The 16185-nt window shown below is 59.7% G+C and overlaps 4 protein-coding genes across 4 annotated transcripts; 3 read left to right on the forward strand and 1 right to left on the reverse strand.

Moving 5' to 3' along the window:
• Positions 1-3054: 3054 nt before the first annotated feature.
• On the forward strand, positions 3055-4683 carry HRG_02405 (ring finger domain-containing protein; the record flags this gene model as incomplete). The annotated part of the gene is made up of 3 exons (XM_044860876.1): positions 3055-3297; positions 3349-4259; positions 4335-4683. The coding sequence occupies 3 exons, from the start codon at positions 3055-3057 to the stop codon at positions 4681-4683; spliced, it is 1503 nt and encodes a 500-aa protein (XP_044724509.1).
• A 1205-nt stretch (positions 4684-5888) lies between these two features.
• HRG_02406 (uncharacterized protein) lies at positions 5889-7599 on the forward strand (the record flags this gene model as incomplete). Its single annotated transcript, XM_044860877.1, has 10 exons — positions 5889-5934; positions 6015-6068; positions 6144-6262; positions 6332-6334; positions 6391-6420; positions 6472-6581; positions 6645-6772; positions 6842-6950; positions 7013-7083; positions 7151-7599. 10 exons carry the CDS (start codon positions 5889-5891, stop codon positions 7597-7599), a joined length of 1119 nt encoding a protein of 372 aa, XP_044724510.1.
• Positions 7600-8752: 1153 nt separating this feature from the next.
• HRG_02407 (glycosyl hydrolase catalytic core domain-containing protein) lies at positions 8753-9970 on the reverse strand (the record flags this gene model as incomplete). Its single annotated transcript, XM_044860878.1, has 1 exon — positions 8753-9970. One exon carries the CDS (start codon positions 9968-9970, stop codon positions 8753-8755), a length of 1218 nt encoding a protein of 405 aa, XP_044724511.1.
• A 4034-nt stretch (positions 9971-14004) lies between these two features.
• On the forward strand, positions 14005-15653 carry HRG_02408 (fungal zn(2)-Cys(6) binuclear cluster domain-containing protein; the record flags this gene model as incomplete). Its single annotated transcript, XM_044860879.1, has 5 exons — positions 14005-14319; positions 14385-14471; positions 14537-14671; positions 14727-15237; positions 15319-15653. The coding sequence occupies 5 exons, from the start codon at positions 14005-14007 to the stop codon at positions 15651-15653; spliced, it is 1383 nt and encodes a 460-aa protein (XP_044724512.1).
• Positions 15654-16185: the final 532 nt, after the last annotated feature.

Genomic DNA, 16185 nt, shown 5'->3' on the forward strand with positions numbered 1-16185 from the left:
AGCCAGGACAGACAAGACATGGAAGAGCCTTGTGTTTTTTTGGGGGGGGGGGGACATGGATGGATTCATGTCCATGTCGTGACGTTGGGAGTTTTGGCGGCATGGCAAAAACGGCCGCCACCGACAACCTGCCTGGCTTTGCTTGGCACGGAGACGGGTGTCTGGAAGGACGCCTGCCGCAGCGGTGTCTCGCGAACTACTGAACTGTACAGTGCCAGCATGTGGAGAGTGGTGGAGTGGGGGGAAGTTGAAGAACATGTCCAGCCTTGGAGCTGATTCGGGATTGCTAGACAGCTTAGTTCCGAAACGCGGCACTTTGCAAAGCCGGCCCGGCTGTCGCAAGAGGCAGTCGTTGCTGGCAGGGCTCTGAGGACACACGCATGCGTCACACATAGACATGTCATGGCAGCAGGAAACGAGTTGTGAACGAGATGCACACGCCAAATGGCGACGGGACACGAACCATTGCAGACGCTCTGTCGCGGGACCGGGGCCAGGAAACAGGCCGTCGGCCGCTATTGTGTGCGACTCGTTTGCTCCTGTACAAAGACGAGATGGCTGTCAGCTGGCGTCGCTTTGCGTACATTTCCTCGTAATCACCTCGTTCATGTATGGAATAGTGTCAAGGACGCACGACGCTTGTACGACCTCAGGGCGTGTCATCCGATGGCCCCTCGTCGGCCGCTTGGGTCCCCCCACGGTGGCTCGGCGCCGTCTTGGCCCCCGGATTTGCGATTTGCGGGACGGGTCCTTGGCCAGGGTGGAGGCGCAGAGGGTGGTTACCGTGCATGCAACCCGAGGCCCAAAAGACGTTGAGCTTGCACCGCGATGCCGTGCGAGGTGGACGGAGAGATACAGGGCATGGTCCTCGGTTTTGAATTATCCAGCTTTGGGGGAGGCTGGGTTTTCTTACCGTAATCCTCGTCGTCGTAAGCGGAAGTTTTTTGCCGGGTCGAGACGCACAACCGTCGCGTGCTTGACGACCAGGAGACGGGGCGAAGCAATGGTTGGGTTGAGATGGGGGATGGGTGGGAAGAGGAGAGAACCGACAACAGGGGAGAGGGGGAGAGAGGGCGAGGGGAGAGAGAGAGCGAGCGAGCGCCCGCAGCGGCATGACTGCAGGACAGGCTACATCCAGAGATAGAATGTCATCCATCCATCCATCCATCTTGGCTTGGAGGCCTTTTTTCATCGGCCGGGTTCGGGAGGGGGCCAAAGGCAGGGCTGCGGCGGGAGCGTGCATGCATACTCACCCATACCTAACATTACAGACTTTGCAATCCCCCCCCCGTCTCATCCGGACCCCACGATTGGAAGCAGTCGTTGGTCCAGCGTGGCTGACAGCTCATCAGCCTTTCCGTGTGCGTCTCGTATGTTGCAGGTAGCAGAGCGAAGAAGCTTGGAAGCTTGGCCGGCCAGCAGCAGTGCCCAACACCACGGCTGACGGCGGTGATGGGGGTGGTGGTGGTGGTGATGGCCGTTGGACGCCTCAGCGCACCCACCACCACAGCTTGGCCTTTTCCTTTGCAAAGGTGTTCCGCCACCGACACTCGGGCTTGTTTCTGAGTTTCTGAGCAAGCCCGATAAAAATAGATGGTCAAGACAGGCCAAGCCTGTCGTTGGTGGTGCTGCGCCCGTACCGTATGCGTGTACTGTACATAATTATATGGTGTACATAAATGGGAAGAAGGAAATAAGGTGCAGCAAACCGGTTCTTGCCGCCCTTGGCCTGCGACAGCCGTGTTTGGATGGCTGAATACCAAGACGTCCCAGCTGTGTCGCTGTCTGGGGCGGTAGGCGGTTACCGGGCCACTGCCCAGCCGCCGTCGCGCGACATTTCGAGCAAACAAATAGCCCAAGAGAAACCAGTTGGGGCATAGTGGTTGTCTAGTGTGCGCCTCCCTACCTCGATGGCGCTGTGAGCCATACCTGGGGAACACGCTTGCTACATGCCTGGGCTGTTGTTGGCCACCCTCCGACTCACATTGTCGCGAGAGCCTCGACCGCTGCCGACCACGGAGATGAGGGAGAGGCCTCTTTTTTTTTTTCCTTTGGGTGGCTTCTGAAAAAACCATGTGTCGACTCTCTCAACAAAGTCGGAGGCGCCGGGCGTGGGGACGAGCCGGGACGAGACGGCAGCGGACAGAGAGGTGGCATCGTCTTTAGCTTAGTCGGTTTGTTCCTTTTGGCCCGACCACCACCAGCAGAGATAAGTAGGGTTCGCGCCGGGCTTTTCTCGCCGGGCCTCGCCGCTCGAGGTACCGTTGCCCTGCGGATTGGCTGGCGGGAGACCTCGGCGCGCTGGAATGCAAGATGCCACAGGGGACAGTGCAGCACAGTGCAGCGCAGTCACGGCTTGTCGGCCCTCTGCTACAGTACTAGTAGTACTACTAGTGGTAGGCACCTCCCTTCGCTGCCCTCCTCCCCCCTCCCCCGCCTGTACTGGCCCTGTGCAGGCCGAAGCCCCCAATTTCCCCGGGCCGTGCACTGTACGGTGGCTGCTGAGAGGCTTCCGTGTCGTTGCCTTTAGGTCCCGCCACTTTGGGTCGACGGGCAGAACGGCTGCACGCCTTCTCCACTGCCGCACCGCCTGGGCTACCTGCATTCCCCGATCGGCCCTGTCCATCTCCCTTGGTCTCCATCTCCATCTCCGTTCCATCCCCTCCCCTCCTCCTCCTCCCCCCGGTTCGCCCCTCCCCATATACCGTCTCCGTTCTCCGTCTCCATCCTGGTCTCCATCCTCTCTTCGACGCCCCGAGAATCGATTGGCCTCCACCTCGTCATCGCCGCTTCATCATCCTCCGGCACTGCAACTCGCCCATATCCGATGTCTCCTCCCTGGAATTGAGAGAGCCCGAAACGTGGCCGCCGCTCCACTCCCGCCCGACCTTGTTTGCCGTACCATCGGAATCCTGGGAATCTGCTCCGCCGCCGCCTTTGGCCCTGCCCTTGTGGGCAACGCGTCTCCTTCGGCTCTCTCACTGTTGGGCCCCGTCTCCCGCCCGCTCGGCTGCCCGCGAATCTCGACACGACCCCTTCAAGACGGTCCTCGCCATGGCCGCGTCAGCCGCCTCCTGCGTGGGCGGGCTGCTCTCCCCCCTCCTCGTCCTCCTCGTCCTCTTCGCCGGTGCCCCCGTTTGGGCCGATGGGGCCACGACTTCGGCGGAAAAGGACGTCCCCGAGTGGGCGTCCAGTAACACGCTGCACCTCACCCTCTCCACCAAACCGGGCCTCCAATTCGCAACCATACCGCTGACCGAGAATCTGGGTCTCAACGAGTCGCAAAGCGCTCGCGGGGTGAGTGATGATGTGCCATCATGACCACAAAACGCTAACTTGTCCATCTAGATTATCAACCTCCCGGGCGAGCTCAGGCCGGTCAACGTCTCCAACTATAACCAAATCAGCGGACCCCAGTTCATCGCCTATCTGCCCTGCGACAAATCCGGCGGCGATAGCTTCATCAGCCCCGACAAGATGCTCAATGCCCTCATGTCCCAGCGGCCCAAGGCCATCGTACTCTACTCGACCAGCCGGAACTGGTGTTCCATCACGAGCCAGGGGCCACTGTCCTATACCAGCATCCTCACCATGGCCGATGCTGGCGAGGCTAGCAACGTCCTGAGCTACCTCGGCGGGTCTGCCGTTGAAGCTCTGGTTCAGGGAAACGCGACCGAGGACCAGTCAGTCAATGAGTCCAACGGCGGGGGCGGAAACAACTCTGCCGTTGCTATGAGCATCTTGTACAGCATCACGGGTCTCATCACACTGCTGTTCCTCATCATCATCGCTACTGGCGCTATTCGCGCTCATCGCTACCCCGAGAGGTACGGACCGCGCGGCGCCGTCGGCGGTAGGCCGCGCCAGAGTCGCGCAAAGGGCCTGGCCCGCGCCGTCCTCGACACCATTCCCATTGTCAAGTTTGGTAATCAACAGTCCTCGGATAAGCCGGACCCCGAGCTTGAGCTGGAGCCTGTCAACACGGATGTCGCGACGCAGCAGTCGACTAGAGACCCGCGTGCCGACGCGGCGGCGGCGACATCCCCGAGGCGGCCGAGTCGTGACACGAAGGCGTCAACAGCCAATACTGCCGCGGCCGCGGATAGCGGACAGACGGAGGACGGGCATTTGGGCTGCTCCATCTGCACCGAGGACTTCAAGGTTGGAGAGGACGTCAGAGTCCTGCCCTGCAACCATCAGTTCCACCCCAACTGTGTGGACCCGTGGCTCGTCAACGTCTCCGGAACATGCCCTCTATGGTGAGTCTCCACCGGTGTATATCCCACCTGCGCCACCGCAGACGCCCAATCCACACGCGCTAACACCATCTTCAGTCGACTAGATCTAAGGCCCGGGCAGGGCAATGCCAACGACGGCCCGGCCGGCGGAGACGACGAGTCTCTGCCACCACCACTCGCGCTGGAGGGAGAAGACGGGCAGGGCAGCTCCACGTCTCACGGCAACCGATTTGCACGTCTCCTCGACATCAACAGGCTGCGGCAAGCCCCCGTGGAAGAGCGGATAGAGGCTCTCAGACAGATGCGGGCGCAGACAAACGAGAACGACTCTCAGGACGGAGAGGGAGGAGACCGGCCACCACATGGGGCTCGTCTTACCAAGAAGCTCAAAGACAAGTTCCGGATCCGAACCAGAGCCCAGCTCGCAGGGCGCCGAGAGGGGTAGCGTCGACGCCGCCGCACATGGGCCAACGTCAGCGGCCAGCGGAACAAACAGCGCTTGTTAGGGGTGTTCGTGCTGACGGGCTTTTACTTTCAAATCTACGGAACGTGGCAATGTTGGATTATTTTTAGGCGTTGTGGCGGGCTCGCTCTTGGGAGAACGGAGCGCTCGGGAGGCATGGCACGGCGTTTCCACTCATTTTTACTTCTCTTCATCAACAGGACTAGGGATTTAGCGATAACTGGCGGGCTTTTGCGCTTAGGGAGATTGGATTAATCAAGATCTCGGTAACTGCGCATCTCCTTGAGCCGTGACTTGATGGGCTCCTGGCCCCGGTCCTCAGTGATTTTTCGGTGCAACCCATGTCTGTGACGACTATCTTGACTCGTCAATGGGCTATTCGCTACGCAGCTTACGCCCCATGCCAGCCAAGTTGGGCTCGTAGCTACTGTACGGCTGAACAGGCTCGCCAGGGGAAAGACTGGGAGCTGGCGCGCCGCCAAGTATTCTTCCCACTCTCATCCCCCGGCCCTTGGCGATGTCTGGTCGTACAGAACCGATTGTGGCTTGACGAGTTCCTTGATATATCGATTCATGGGGCGATTCATGGGGCGATTCATGGCCCTTGTCTCGCGCGTGACGGGCTCCGACCACCATGGACCGCCGTCCTCGGAGAGAGAGAGAGTCGCAGAGGGCAGGTGGGACACAAGGTCGCTGATGCCATCCCCCCGTTCTCGTCAAGGCGAGAGGCAGGCACGCGCGGTGCGCAGGTCATGTCCGATCCGGCTTGGCATGGCCCAAGAAGCGAGGAGAGGAGGCCAACTTCAGCGGGCTCGCAATATGCCACCCATGACCGCCAATCGCGTCCTATAAACCTAAGTGTTCTTCTTCTTGCTGCAGACCGACAGACTGCTGGCCCGATCGGTCCTTGCATCGTCCGCGACGCGTGCCCTGGACGACGTCGAAGGGGCTCGGCGCCCCGGTACTAGGGCCGGCCAAGATCGCAGGCCTCTCTCCGTTCGCTCGCTCGCCTCTTTCAGCCTCGGCCCGTCTCTCTCCTTCCGAGTGGTTTGGTCTCGCGCTTCCCCCTCGTTGCCGGCAACCTCTGAAACGGAGGCTTCGACGGAGCCAGGGGGACATAGACGCACCCGATGGACCCGCCGCCGTTCGTGGCCAAGAGGGTGCCCCTCCCCGGAAGGATCATCAGCATGGTCCTGACCCTGGTCGCCACAACGGTCCTCAGCTTGTTCCTCAGTAAGCCCGGGAGCGCACACGACGTCGTCGACGGTGGAGGGAGAGGCGTGGACTGACGTCGGAGCCCTTTGCGGCCGCAGCGCAGAGAGTCTTGGCCATCAGGGCCTGGAGCCGGCTTCCGCTCGTCGTCTGGTGTGCGTCCCGGTCCCTCTCCTGGTGCTGCTGCCTCCGAGGTCAAACGGCTGACGGCGGGCGAGGGGCGCGCAAAGTGGTCTTTGCCATATACATAGACTCGTACGTCTTCGTCTTCGCCTCGGCCTTGTTGCAGCACGCGTTCGGACCCAACTCGAGTCCGAGGGCCTGCGATAGCACTATCCTGCTCTGCCTGGTGTGTTATGTTACCACAAAGGTAGTCCATTGTCGCGTGCTTGACCGAGGCAGACACTCATCGTGGCAGATTGTGAGTCTCGGCGCAACGGCCGGCTCGCCGTTCACCCTCTGACTGCGTTTGTCTAGTTGATATACCTCTTCCTGGTTGAAAAGGCGGTGAGTGTCGCCACGATAACAGTCCCGACGAGACCACTGACTCTGCGCAAGCACATTATGCGCCCGGCGCCGAAGCTCAGGAGACACTCCAAGCTGTACCTCTTCCACTCGCTCGGGATACTAGGAGCATACATCGTCGTCATTCTGCTCAACTTCATCTTGTGCGTTGCCCAGTCTCGCTGCCCGGCTTTGCCCTCGAGGTGGTGTTTATAACCAGCCTGCAGCCGCATAGCCAAGCTCGCCAACGGCTGGTGCATCATCGGCATGAGGAGCCTTGCCATGATACCGCTCATCTCCTTCGACACGTTTGTCAACGTCTACCTGACGCTCATGTTCCTCATTCCCCTGAAGGGTGAGAGCTCCCTCCCCGATTCGGGAGGTGACAGCAGGGGAGCCTGACCGTGTCTCTCAACCGCCGCAGGGCTTTATTCGTTTGGGAACATGCCACGCAGCCCGGCAAGCGTGCGCCTTCGAACCGTGGCCTTTCGCACGTTTTGCGGTGCCGTGTTTACCTCGCTGAGCAGCATCGTGTAAGGGAAACCTCCCGGGAGCCTACTGCAGACTAGACTTGCTGACACGTCCCGCCCAACAGTAACCTGACCGTTCTGATGGTGCTGGACGGAGAGCCGGGATGGGTATGCCTGATGTGTTGCAACTGCGACAGTCTGACTCCCTCCCTGCTCAAGCGGCTGTCTCTTCCTTCTTCCCCCCTAACGTGTGCCTCTGGCAGTTCTCTTTTCGGCCGTCGTCATCCAGTGGGTGACGTCGAGAGACAACGCCGGCACTTCGAGCTCGACATCGTCTCGCGGAGTTGCCACGGCCCGATACGACGCCACGACGACGGACTCGTTCAGGGCGTCGACGCCGTGCCCGCTTCAGCGGACGCCGTCGATGCTGGCGGACATGATTCCCATCAGCACGAGGGCGTCGTTGTTTTGCCGCGACGAGACCCTCGACGTGCCACGGAGCCGGAGGGCAGCCGACGCCACGGCGAGCACGCGCGACAGCGAGACGGGCCAGCACGTGGGCCGCAATGCGTACGCGGCGGCGCGCGAGAGCTCTGGCCTGTCCGTGGCCGGGAGCTGCACGAGGCATCCTCCAACAACTATGGCGGCCGGACAGCCGGACCAGGGGAGTGCATGTCCGTACCCTATCTCGGCCAGCACGTCGCCCTGCTAGCAGGGGAGAGGGGGGAAGACTTCCCGAGGCGAAACAGAGGAGAGAGAGAGGGAGGGAGGAGGCCCTGGCTAGGATACCAAGAGCTACAGAATGAGCAAAATGTTTTTTTTTATTCTCACTTGCTTCCCTGATCACGCGAAACAAGGCCCGTGCCAAACGAGACTCATCCGGCTCGAGAGGCGTCGAGGCAGGCAGGCAGCAGTCGACACACCACACACCATTCCCACCCGCACATGTGAAACTCGGTTGCCAAGTTACTTTACGAAGTGAACAAGGCCTTTGTGCCTTGTCCCCCCAAAGAGCGAGACACGCCGGCCACCACGCCATGTTCCTTGACTTGCCCCTGCGCGGGGGAAGAATGAGGGGGACGGGAAAAGGAAATCAAAGGCGACGGCGAGAAAGAGAAAAGAAAGGTAGAACCGACGGAGAAGGGGAGAGAGGGCAGAGGGGGACAGGGGACAAGCAAAGGGGGCACGCAGTCCACGTCAGCTCCAGGCGCTCGCCCTGTCATCTCATCCCATGCCGTGACACCGAGGCATGCCGTGTTTGTCCGCGGGGACCAAGAGACAGGCGCCGTCCTCTCTCGGCATCACGAGCTGAAGATGCATCACCCGGCTTGCCGTCGACGGCAGCTTGGTTGGGGAGAAAACGCATGTTTGAGACAAAAACGTGGCGTCGTCAAATTCGCTTCATCGTAGCTCGTAGTCTAAGTGACCGCGTCTGATCTCGGCCCCCATGCCGCACCGCGCCGAGTAGATTCCCGTCGCCCAAAAGTCGCCGTGCCCTTCCATCTGCCACTGTCCGTCGCGCGGGTTCCCGTCATGGGTGGTGGCCAATCGAGGAAGCTTCCCCAAAGAGGCCGGATCGCGTGCCCGTCCATGACGAGCCGCCGGGCCCAAACCAGGGCGACGCAGACCCCGCATCCAGAGGCGTGGGCAGGGAAAAGCCAAATATATACAGAAGAAGATGAACTTGCGCCACTCTTACCCCTTTTCACTGGCCAAAATCCCCCCAACCTTTCCGCCAACGCCGACCATCCCGGCTGGAGATGATGGGTTGTCAAGATGGAAAAAAAAGAACAGCAAAAATGGTGGGTATCCCCTAACGAGTGTGTAAGAAGTAAAATCGGCTCTTGCAACTTGCCGGGTCGCGCCTAAGAGGCGCCAACAAAGACCCTGCCCGTATCGCTGAGCTGGTTCGCAGACATCAGCTTGCCCTCGGCGCACATGAAGGGCGCGTAGGCATGGACGAAGTCCATTCCGTCGAGCTTGGACATGACCGACTCCAGGAAACCCGGCGTCTCGGCAGGCTGGCCAGCAGCGTCGACGGGCGCAAACTCGGTCAGCCAGATGGGTTTTCCTCCGCAGGCCTCATGAGCGTCCTCGAGGTGCTTGTACAGAGTGTTCTCGTACTGCGCCTGCGAGTACCAGTGTACATTGCAAAAGTCGATGCGGCACTTGTCCTGCTGCTTGTCGCATTCGCTTATGAAGGACTTGAGCCACTGGATGCCTTGACCAGGCTGGCCACTGTTGGTGACGGAGGGCGAGCCAATCAAGACCTTACCGCCGTAAGGGTTCAAGTACTGGACGTGGGCGGCGGCAGCCTGCTCAGGGTTCATGTTGGCCTGTCCACTGTTGTCGGGCTCGTTGAAACTGAACATGGCCTTGGCGCCGTTCGTAATGGCCGTTTGGGCATCCAACTCCCAATGATCAGTGAATTTGGTCTGGTCTCCCCAAAGGGTAGGGACGAAGTTGACCGTGGAATTCAGGCCCTGCGACGAAGAGCCCCAGTTGTAAGCCCAGTCGCACTTGTCGCACATTTTGATAAGGCTGTTGGCGAGCTTGGCGTCGTTGTATGCCACGCCTCGCTTTCCTGGAAAGGGGGCCCCCGATCCGGAGCCGCCCTGGCCACCGCCAGACGCGTGAGGAGTGGTTGCCGGAGCAGAGGGGGCAGCGGAGGGCTCAGCAGGCTTATCGCCATAGCCGGCCGACGGAGAAACAGCTTCAACCTGAACAAGAGGCTTGACAGACGTGGCGAGCGTCGTCTGAGGGTCTTGGGGCGCGGCAGCGGCCGACTCTGGAGCCTTGACAGCCGCGTTGACGTTGCTGTAGACAGGAGTGGAAGTCGAGAGAGTGCTAGTCTTGGCAGCTTCTTGGGCAGGGCGAATGTTGGCCAGGAACTGGCGGGGCGGTGGCACGGTCTCCTGGGGCGCGTTGACGTAGACGGTGGTCCAGACGGTGACCCGGTCGACGATTTCCTCGCGCTTCTGCAGCTGGTAGCGGCGATGGAGGTGGCGGTGCGAGTTGGAGGCCAGAGCCTGCTCTGCGAGAGCGGCAAAGGCGGTGAATGTCAGGATGTTTTTGGGCAACATTTTGACGTTTGGGGTAGCTTGATGAGCCTGAATGCAAGAAGGCGAGAGACGGAGACGAGGCAGGCCTCTTGAATGTCAGAGACTGCGGCAGTAAACAAATCTGTGTCGTGGATGGAGCCTGTCTGGTTGACAGTGGTTTCCTTTGCTGGCTGGCGTTGGCGTGCAGGCCGCAGTAAAGGTAACAAAGACTGATGATGATTTCGAGAGTTAAGGATAGAGATAGGTCGAGGATGAGATCCAGGGCGCACAAAGACTTGGATTGGGGGGGATATCGGCGCGGCCGACAAAGGAGTGGTGGCAGTCTGTCAAAGACGCGAAAAGAAAGGAGTGCAAACAAGTCGACGAGGATGAAAGAGGGAAAAGGAAGAGAGAAAGAGAGAAAGTGGAAGCGGAAGCGGAAACGAGTGAAGAAATAGTGAGGGGGGCGAACAAGGACTGACGGGAGATTGGCAGGAGAGTCTTCAGGACACCCAACCTGCCTGGGACCCGTCATGGCATCCATCAGGCCAAGCAGGCTGGGCTGCACAGACGCCAGCCAGCTGCAGGGCATGGGCGGTACATGCCCGCTGCAAGGCACGGCAAGGCACGGCAGGTCTGTACATACAGTACATACAGTACCTTGCAGATTGCGCGCAGGCGACGTGGACGGCTTGCGCACAGGCGTTGGCTGACGGATGCCGAGGCGAGGCGCTGAGGCCATGTGCAGCGCCGCGATGCTGCCGGTGCCGTCGAGTCAGCCCCCCTAACAAGCCGACGAAGCGAGAAGAAAGCAGGAGAGGGAGGGGCGTTCGCACTAAGCAAAGCAATAATTAATTACACCTTACACCTTATCCCTTGGGCTGTGGCAAGGGAGCTCAGAGGTCGCCAACCCCACACGGGGCCCGCATAGGTACTGAACAGCACCAGTGGGCAAGGTGGGACGGGACTTGCATTATAGTAGGCGGTTCTAGTAATCCAAAGTACCGGCGATGGCGAGGCGCCCTTTGCTGGTCGGACATCCTTGTAAGTGACTTGGCGACCTAGGACCCTCCCCCGCCGTAGTTAAAGGCATAGTAGTTACGATGGGCCAAGCATTAGGCAGAGGCAGAGCAGAGCATGCGCAATGGGGAATCATTCCATGCATCGTCCCATTGCGATGAGAAAAAAAAAAGGGCCAAAAAGTCCAGTGCAGCGCCGCGCAGCTTTGGATGGAGCCCACCCGCCTGCTCAGCCGGCGGCGGGCTGCTGGAAGCAAACGCGTGCAGCGCCGAGAGGTGCCAATTGCCAGGCACAAACCTCCGATTCGCGGGAGCTGTGTTTCGAGTTGGCGGGGTCATTCGGCCAATCATGGGCCGCGCTGACCCGCTGCTCTGCATGTACGAAACGCCTGGATATACTGTACATACATACATACGTAGGTAGCGGTTCGGTGCTTTTTACGGGTACCTTTTGCCGCCCCCTCGTCGGCCTTTTCCTTTCCAGGTTTCCAGAATTAATTACCCACTAACTTACTACGGTAACTGAGGCAGTAGTTTCACTCGGGGCGCTGACTCGGCGAGCACACAAACTTGTTTGCAGCTGTTTACTCAGAAACAGGACCGCTCTGTTTCCCATGCCGGCCAACCGGGTGGAGGGAGCTCCCAAAAGAAAACAGTAACCAAGTCATTCCTCCTACCCACAGGTACCTGACTTACTACTTGGTTAGTACTCCGTATCATGCATAAGATAATCAAGGTAGTTACTGTGCGGTCTGTCTGCTTGTGCCAAGGACGTGCCAGATGCGGCAGCTTGCCGGTCGAGAGAGGGGGGGGGGAGGCAGCCGTAATTATCGCGCGTGCATGATTCAGCTGCACAAACTTGGCGCATATTCCATCCCCCTCGTCTCTGCTATAGCCAGCTGGCTACGGCTTGTCCAAGGTGTCCACAGCCGAGCGCCGGCACTCATCTCTCAGCGCTCGGTTGAATTGAATTTCATGCCCAAGTCGGCTTCCCCGACAGGCCCGCCGATCCTGTTGGCCAAATGGACACTTACGGCACTGCGTTGGTTGTTGAGAGGCCATGACGCATGCGAGAAAACTCGGCTCACCGCAACCTTGGATCCAGCCTGTCTGTTGCCGTGATACAGAACTGCAGTGGTTGGGGAGGCGCCGTCGGATTTGAGCGCCATGTCAGCCCTGCCGCCCTGCGGAACGCTTCGAGGCCAACAGCACTCACTGCCCGCTTGCCCGCGCGGCTTCGGAACTTTTGGTCGTCAGCCGCATTGTCAACAAAGGACTCGGGGCCGTGTTTTTGCCATTCTCCCTTGCTGACGCCGCACTTGTTGCATGAGGGAGCATTACGGAGTACCAAATGTCCATTTGCGCATGGAACCGTCACCTCCTCGGACAGCAACAAGACAGAATCTCCTCCCTCCATTGATGATGGATGCCCCATTGTCGATGCCGAGACATGCGCACTCCGCACTGCACACTACCTCGGTGACTATCGATGCATTGCAAAGACGGCATGTGAGAGGTTAGCGGCGTGCAATGCGTGTCTGGCCGTCTGTGGCTCGCAGTGTTCCCCTGACTCGTCTTGGCACTGCGCCCCTGCAGCTGTGTGTCGTCGTACGCCATGCATGTGGCTACGCCTCCGCTGCCATCCTTTGCTCCCACAGGATGAGCTTGCGTGCCGGTGCGCTGTGTACAGATACAAAGTATCCGGTCCGACGGGGCTCTCCTGCGGCCGGGGCCCATGGGCGGCAACAGAGGCCGGTGGTGGCTCGGAGCTTGGACGGCAAGGTATTATAGGAAACGAAAGCCGTCACCGCCGTCACCGCCGTCACCGCCGTCACCGCCGTCACCGCCGTCACCCTGGGACCCTCGCCACCTTGGGCTGCCCGATGGGATTCCGTCAGTCACGGCCTGCACGTAAACGTGCGTGGCTTGGCTCGACAGCTGCTGTCCTCAAAGTGCGGGGAATCAAGACACGATGATCAGGCCCAGAGGCGCAAAGTGGCTGCCTCGCCGTGCTTGATAAAGCAGGACCCATGTCACATGAACGGTCATTGGACTCGAGATTCGAGGTTGGAGCCCGATGGACGGGGTGCAGGCTGCAGCACGGGAGAGCCACATGCATTTCCCAAGGCGAGCTGCAATCGTGGCTCGGCTTCGCTGCGATTGGACCACGGAGTCACGGCTTGCGGTGCCCTGCTCGCTCCAAGACTCGGCAACCTCGGGGCGGACGGAGGAACATGGACAGCGGCCGATGCCTACCTCGGCTCACGTTTCGTTCTTCGTTCCCGGTACGACGGCGGCGGCTTGTTTGCCAAGAAGATGGAGAAACGCCACTTGTTTGCCTTGGGAGAGCAAGACGGGCTTCCGACGTTGCCATGGACAAAGACGGCCCGGAGAGCTTGCTCAGGGCAAAGCCTTTCTTACTAGACAGCCATGACCGTTGCGTCTCTCATTTGTATCTCTATTTATATCTCTATCTATATCCCTATTTACATCGGAGCAATACTAACCCAATGTTGGCCTAGTCGAGGGCTGGATGAAAGCAGAGTTAAATGGTGCGTTGGCGTGCGTTGACTTGCTGCATCACTAGCATCGCCAATCCCACCTGTCACTACTCACTAGGCAGCTTTTCTGGCCCCTCTTTTCCCTCTTCGTATGCGTGCATGAGTATGTTCGTTAAAGATAAATATAAGTTACCTCCTAAAACTTCCGGATTTCGTTGCAACTCGGACAGGTCTTGATATGGCTGTAGATGAGTAAATTGACCACCTTTGATGGCCCAGAGAGAGCGTGGGGTGGAGACGTTGTGGTCAATCTGCGGTGAGCTGGTGCCAGCGTGACACGGCCAGGCAAAGTAAGCTCGCCGCCTGGCACCGCCGCCTGGCACCGCCCGCCAACGCGGGGTATCGATGCCCCGGAGGAGGCCGCCCAATCAACAACAAGGGCCCGCTGATGTCATTCCAGCCCTCTCGCCATGCCTCCATCAAGACGTCTCATGCTCCTCAGTCCTCCCGTTGCGACGCGTACGGTCCTCTTTGATGCGTCAACCGAGCACCCCCGATGGACATGCAACACTTGGCCGCGGGCATGCTGCCCTACCCGGAACTACCCGAGTTCGACTACACGTCGTTCCTGCAGGATGACTGCATCGGCTTGGATCTGCAGCCTCAACCACCATCCCACGATGCACTACCCGGCACGTCGTCAGAGTCTTCCGACAAGTTGACGCCGTCCAGCTCCGACAACAATGTCCCGGCAAGCGCTTCGACCGGCGTCGTTGCTCGCCGCCAGCCGGCCCAGCGCCAGAAGACGGAACGGCGCGGCCACACAAAGAGTCGTCGCGGATGCTACAACTGCAAGAGGAGGCGCATCAAGGTATGGATAACTGTAGTTCCTGGCTTGGCCCGCGACATCAAGAATCTGACCGAAGCGTTGTCTAGTGCCAAGAGACGCGTCCGTCGTGCGGCCACTGCGTCAAGACGGGCCTTAAGTGCGAGTATCCCTCGCTGCCTCAAATCACCCACCAGGTGCGTCAGCTTGATACCTGACTGTCCCGCGATCCAGTGCCAGGCTGACAGTACCCTGCCATCAGCCTCATCACCAAATCCCCTTGTTTAGCCTCCAGGACATGCGCTTCTTCCAGCACTTTCTCACGCAGTGCTACCCGCACCACCCCCTCAAGCAGGAGGAGAAATGGACCCATGAGATCCCCTGCATCGCGCACAACGTTTGTCCTCGCCAGCCCACTTCCGTCCCTGCAGTGTCGCTAAACCCGGATCCAGCACGAGTTCCTGATGCATGCCATCCTGGGGTTTGCCGCCTCGGAGCTCATGCGCACAGACGACAGCAGCAGCCTCGTGACGGCAGCCATGAATCACCGCATCAAGGCCATCAAGGCCATCAAGAAGCGACTGGCGGAAGCATCCAGGGCCGAGATTACGTACGAAGAAGCCAATGCGCTCGTGGCGACGTGCTTTGCCCTGACGTTCCAGTCGGTCAGCCTCGACGACGGGCTCGCCGAGTACATGACCTTTATCCGCGGCATCCTCCTTGTCGGGATGCAGATGATGTTCAAGGGCATCACCCCAATATTTGACAGCCTTTTCGAGGACCGCCAGAACGAACTCATCGCCCCGCTGATGCAGGACCTGCCGCTGATCCAAAGCGGGTGGACAGAGGCTGCGGTCGAGGCCATCTCGAACCTGCGGCCGCTCTGCGTAGACTCGGTCGAGGTGGCATACCACGAACAACTCATTGGCATCGCGCAGAAGTTGCAGACCAGCTCTTTCGACGGTGAGTCTTTACGACGTCGGCCTCTCGAGCTTGCTTCCGCCCTGTGATTCCCAACACTGACAGCAGACGGACGCTGGCTAGCCTACAAAGCCAACTCGAGAGAGTATGCCTGGTGGATGATGCTCCCCCACGCGTCGTTCCAGGAACTCATCAACCTCAAGCGACAGACAATCATCCTGCTGCACTCGCACTGGATTGCCCTGTCCCAAATCATGGCCTTTATCAGCGAGAGGGAGTACGACGTCAGAGAGAAGCGGCCGCCGCAGCAGGACAACAGCATGGATCCGGGCTTCATCAGGTGGCTCAAGTACCTCAACGCGCGCGTCGATTACGAGCACCAGGCGTACAATCAGTGGCCCTTGTGGGTGGACGAGCAGCTGGACCGAGACATGACGTTCTTTGGGAAGCGCAGATAGCCGGACCTGGTGGGAGAGGCGTCGCGGAGGTGGCTGTAATCCAGGCGCTGATCCTTGAGGATGCTGTGCCAGTAAATGCACACGTAGGCCTACGAAAGCATCTGGGTTAATGATTTCTGCTCGGAACAGGCGCGCGGATGTACCTGCGTCCTGTGGCCAGATAGGCATAGTGAAGCAGTGACTCCATTACCCCGTCAAGCATGACGTGCAGCAACCATGTGTTGAGGGCTGAGGGCCCGGGCCTCGAGAATGTCTCCAAGCGCCAGGCAGCAGCCGCCCCCTCTTCGGTATCTGCGAGGATCCTGCGTGATGTCTACAGCGGGTTCACAAGCCCGATGCGACAAAGGCAGAAGCCGGGCCGTCACACGGCGCACGCGCCTCGTGCTTGTGTGGATGGACCTGTGTCTTCTTTCTTTCTAGAAGCGAAATCATGCTCCTGTCCTCCGCCCCACCCCGTCGGCAGCCCCCCGTCGCTGGTTGGTTGGCTCGCATTCATCGTATCTTGGTTGACCGAAACCCGCCCCACAATTCT

This window comes from Hirsutella rhossiliensis (assembly GCF_020360975.1).
Source record: "Hirsutella rhossiliensis strain HR02 chromosome Unknown scaffold00002, whole genome shotgun sequence".
Classification (NCBI taxonomy): Eukaryota; Fungi; Ascomycota; class Sordariomycetes; order Hypocreales; family Ophiocordycipitaceae; genus Hirsutella; species Hirsutella rhossiliensis.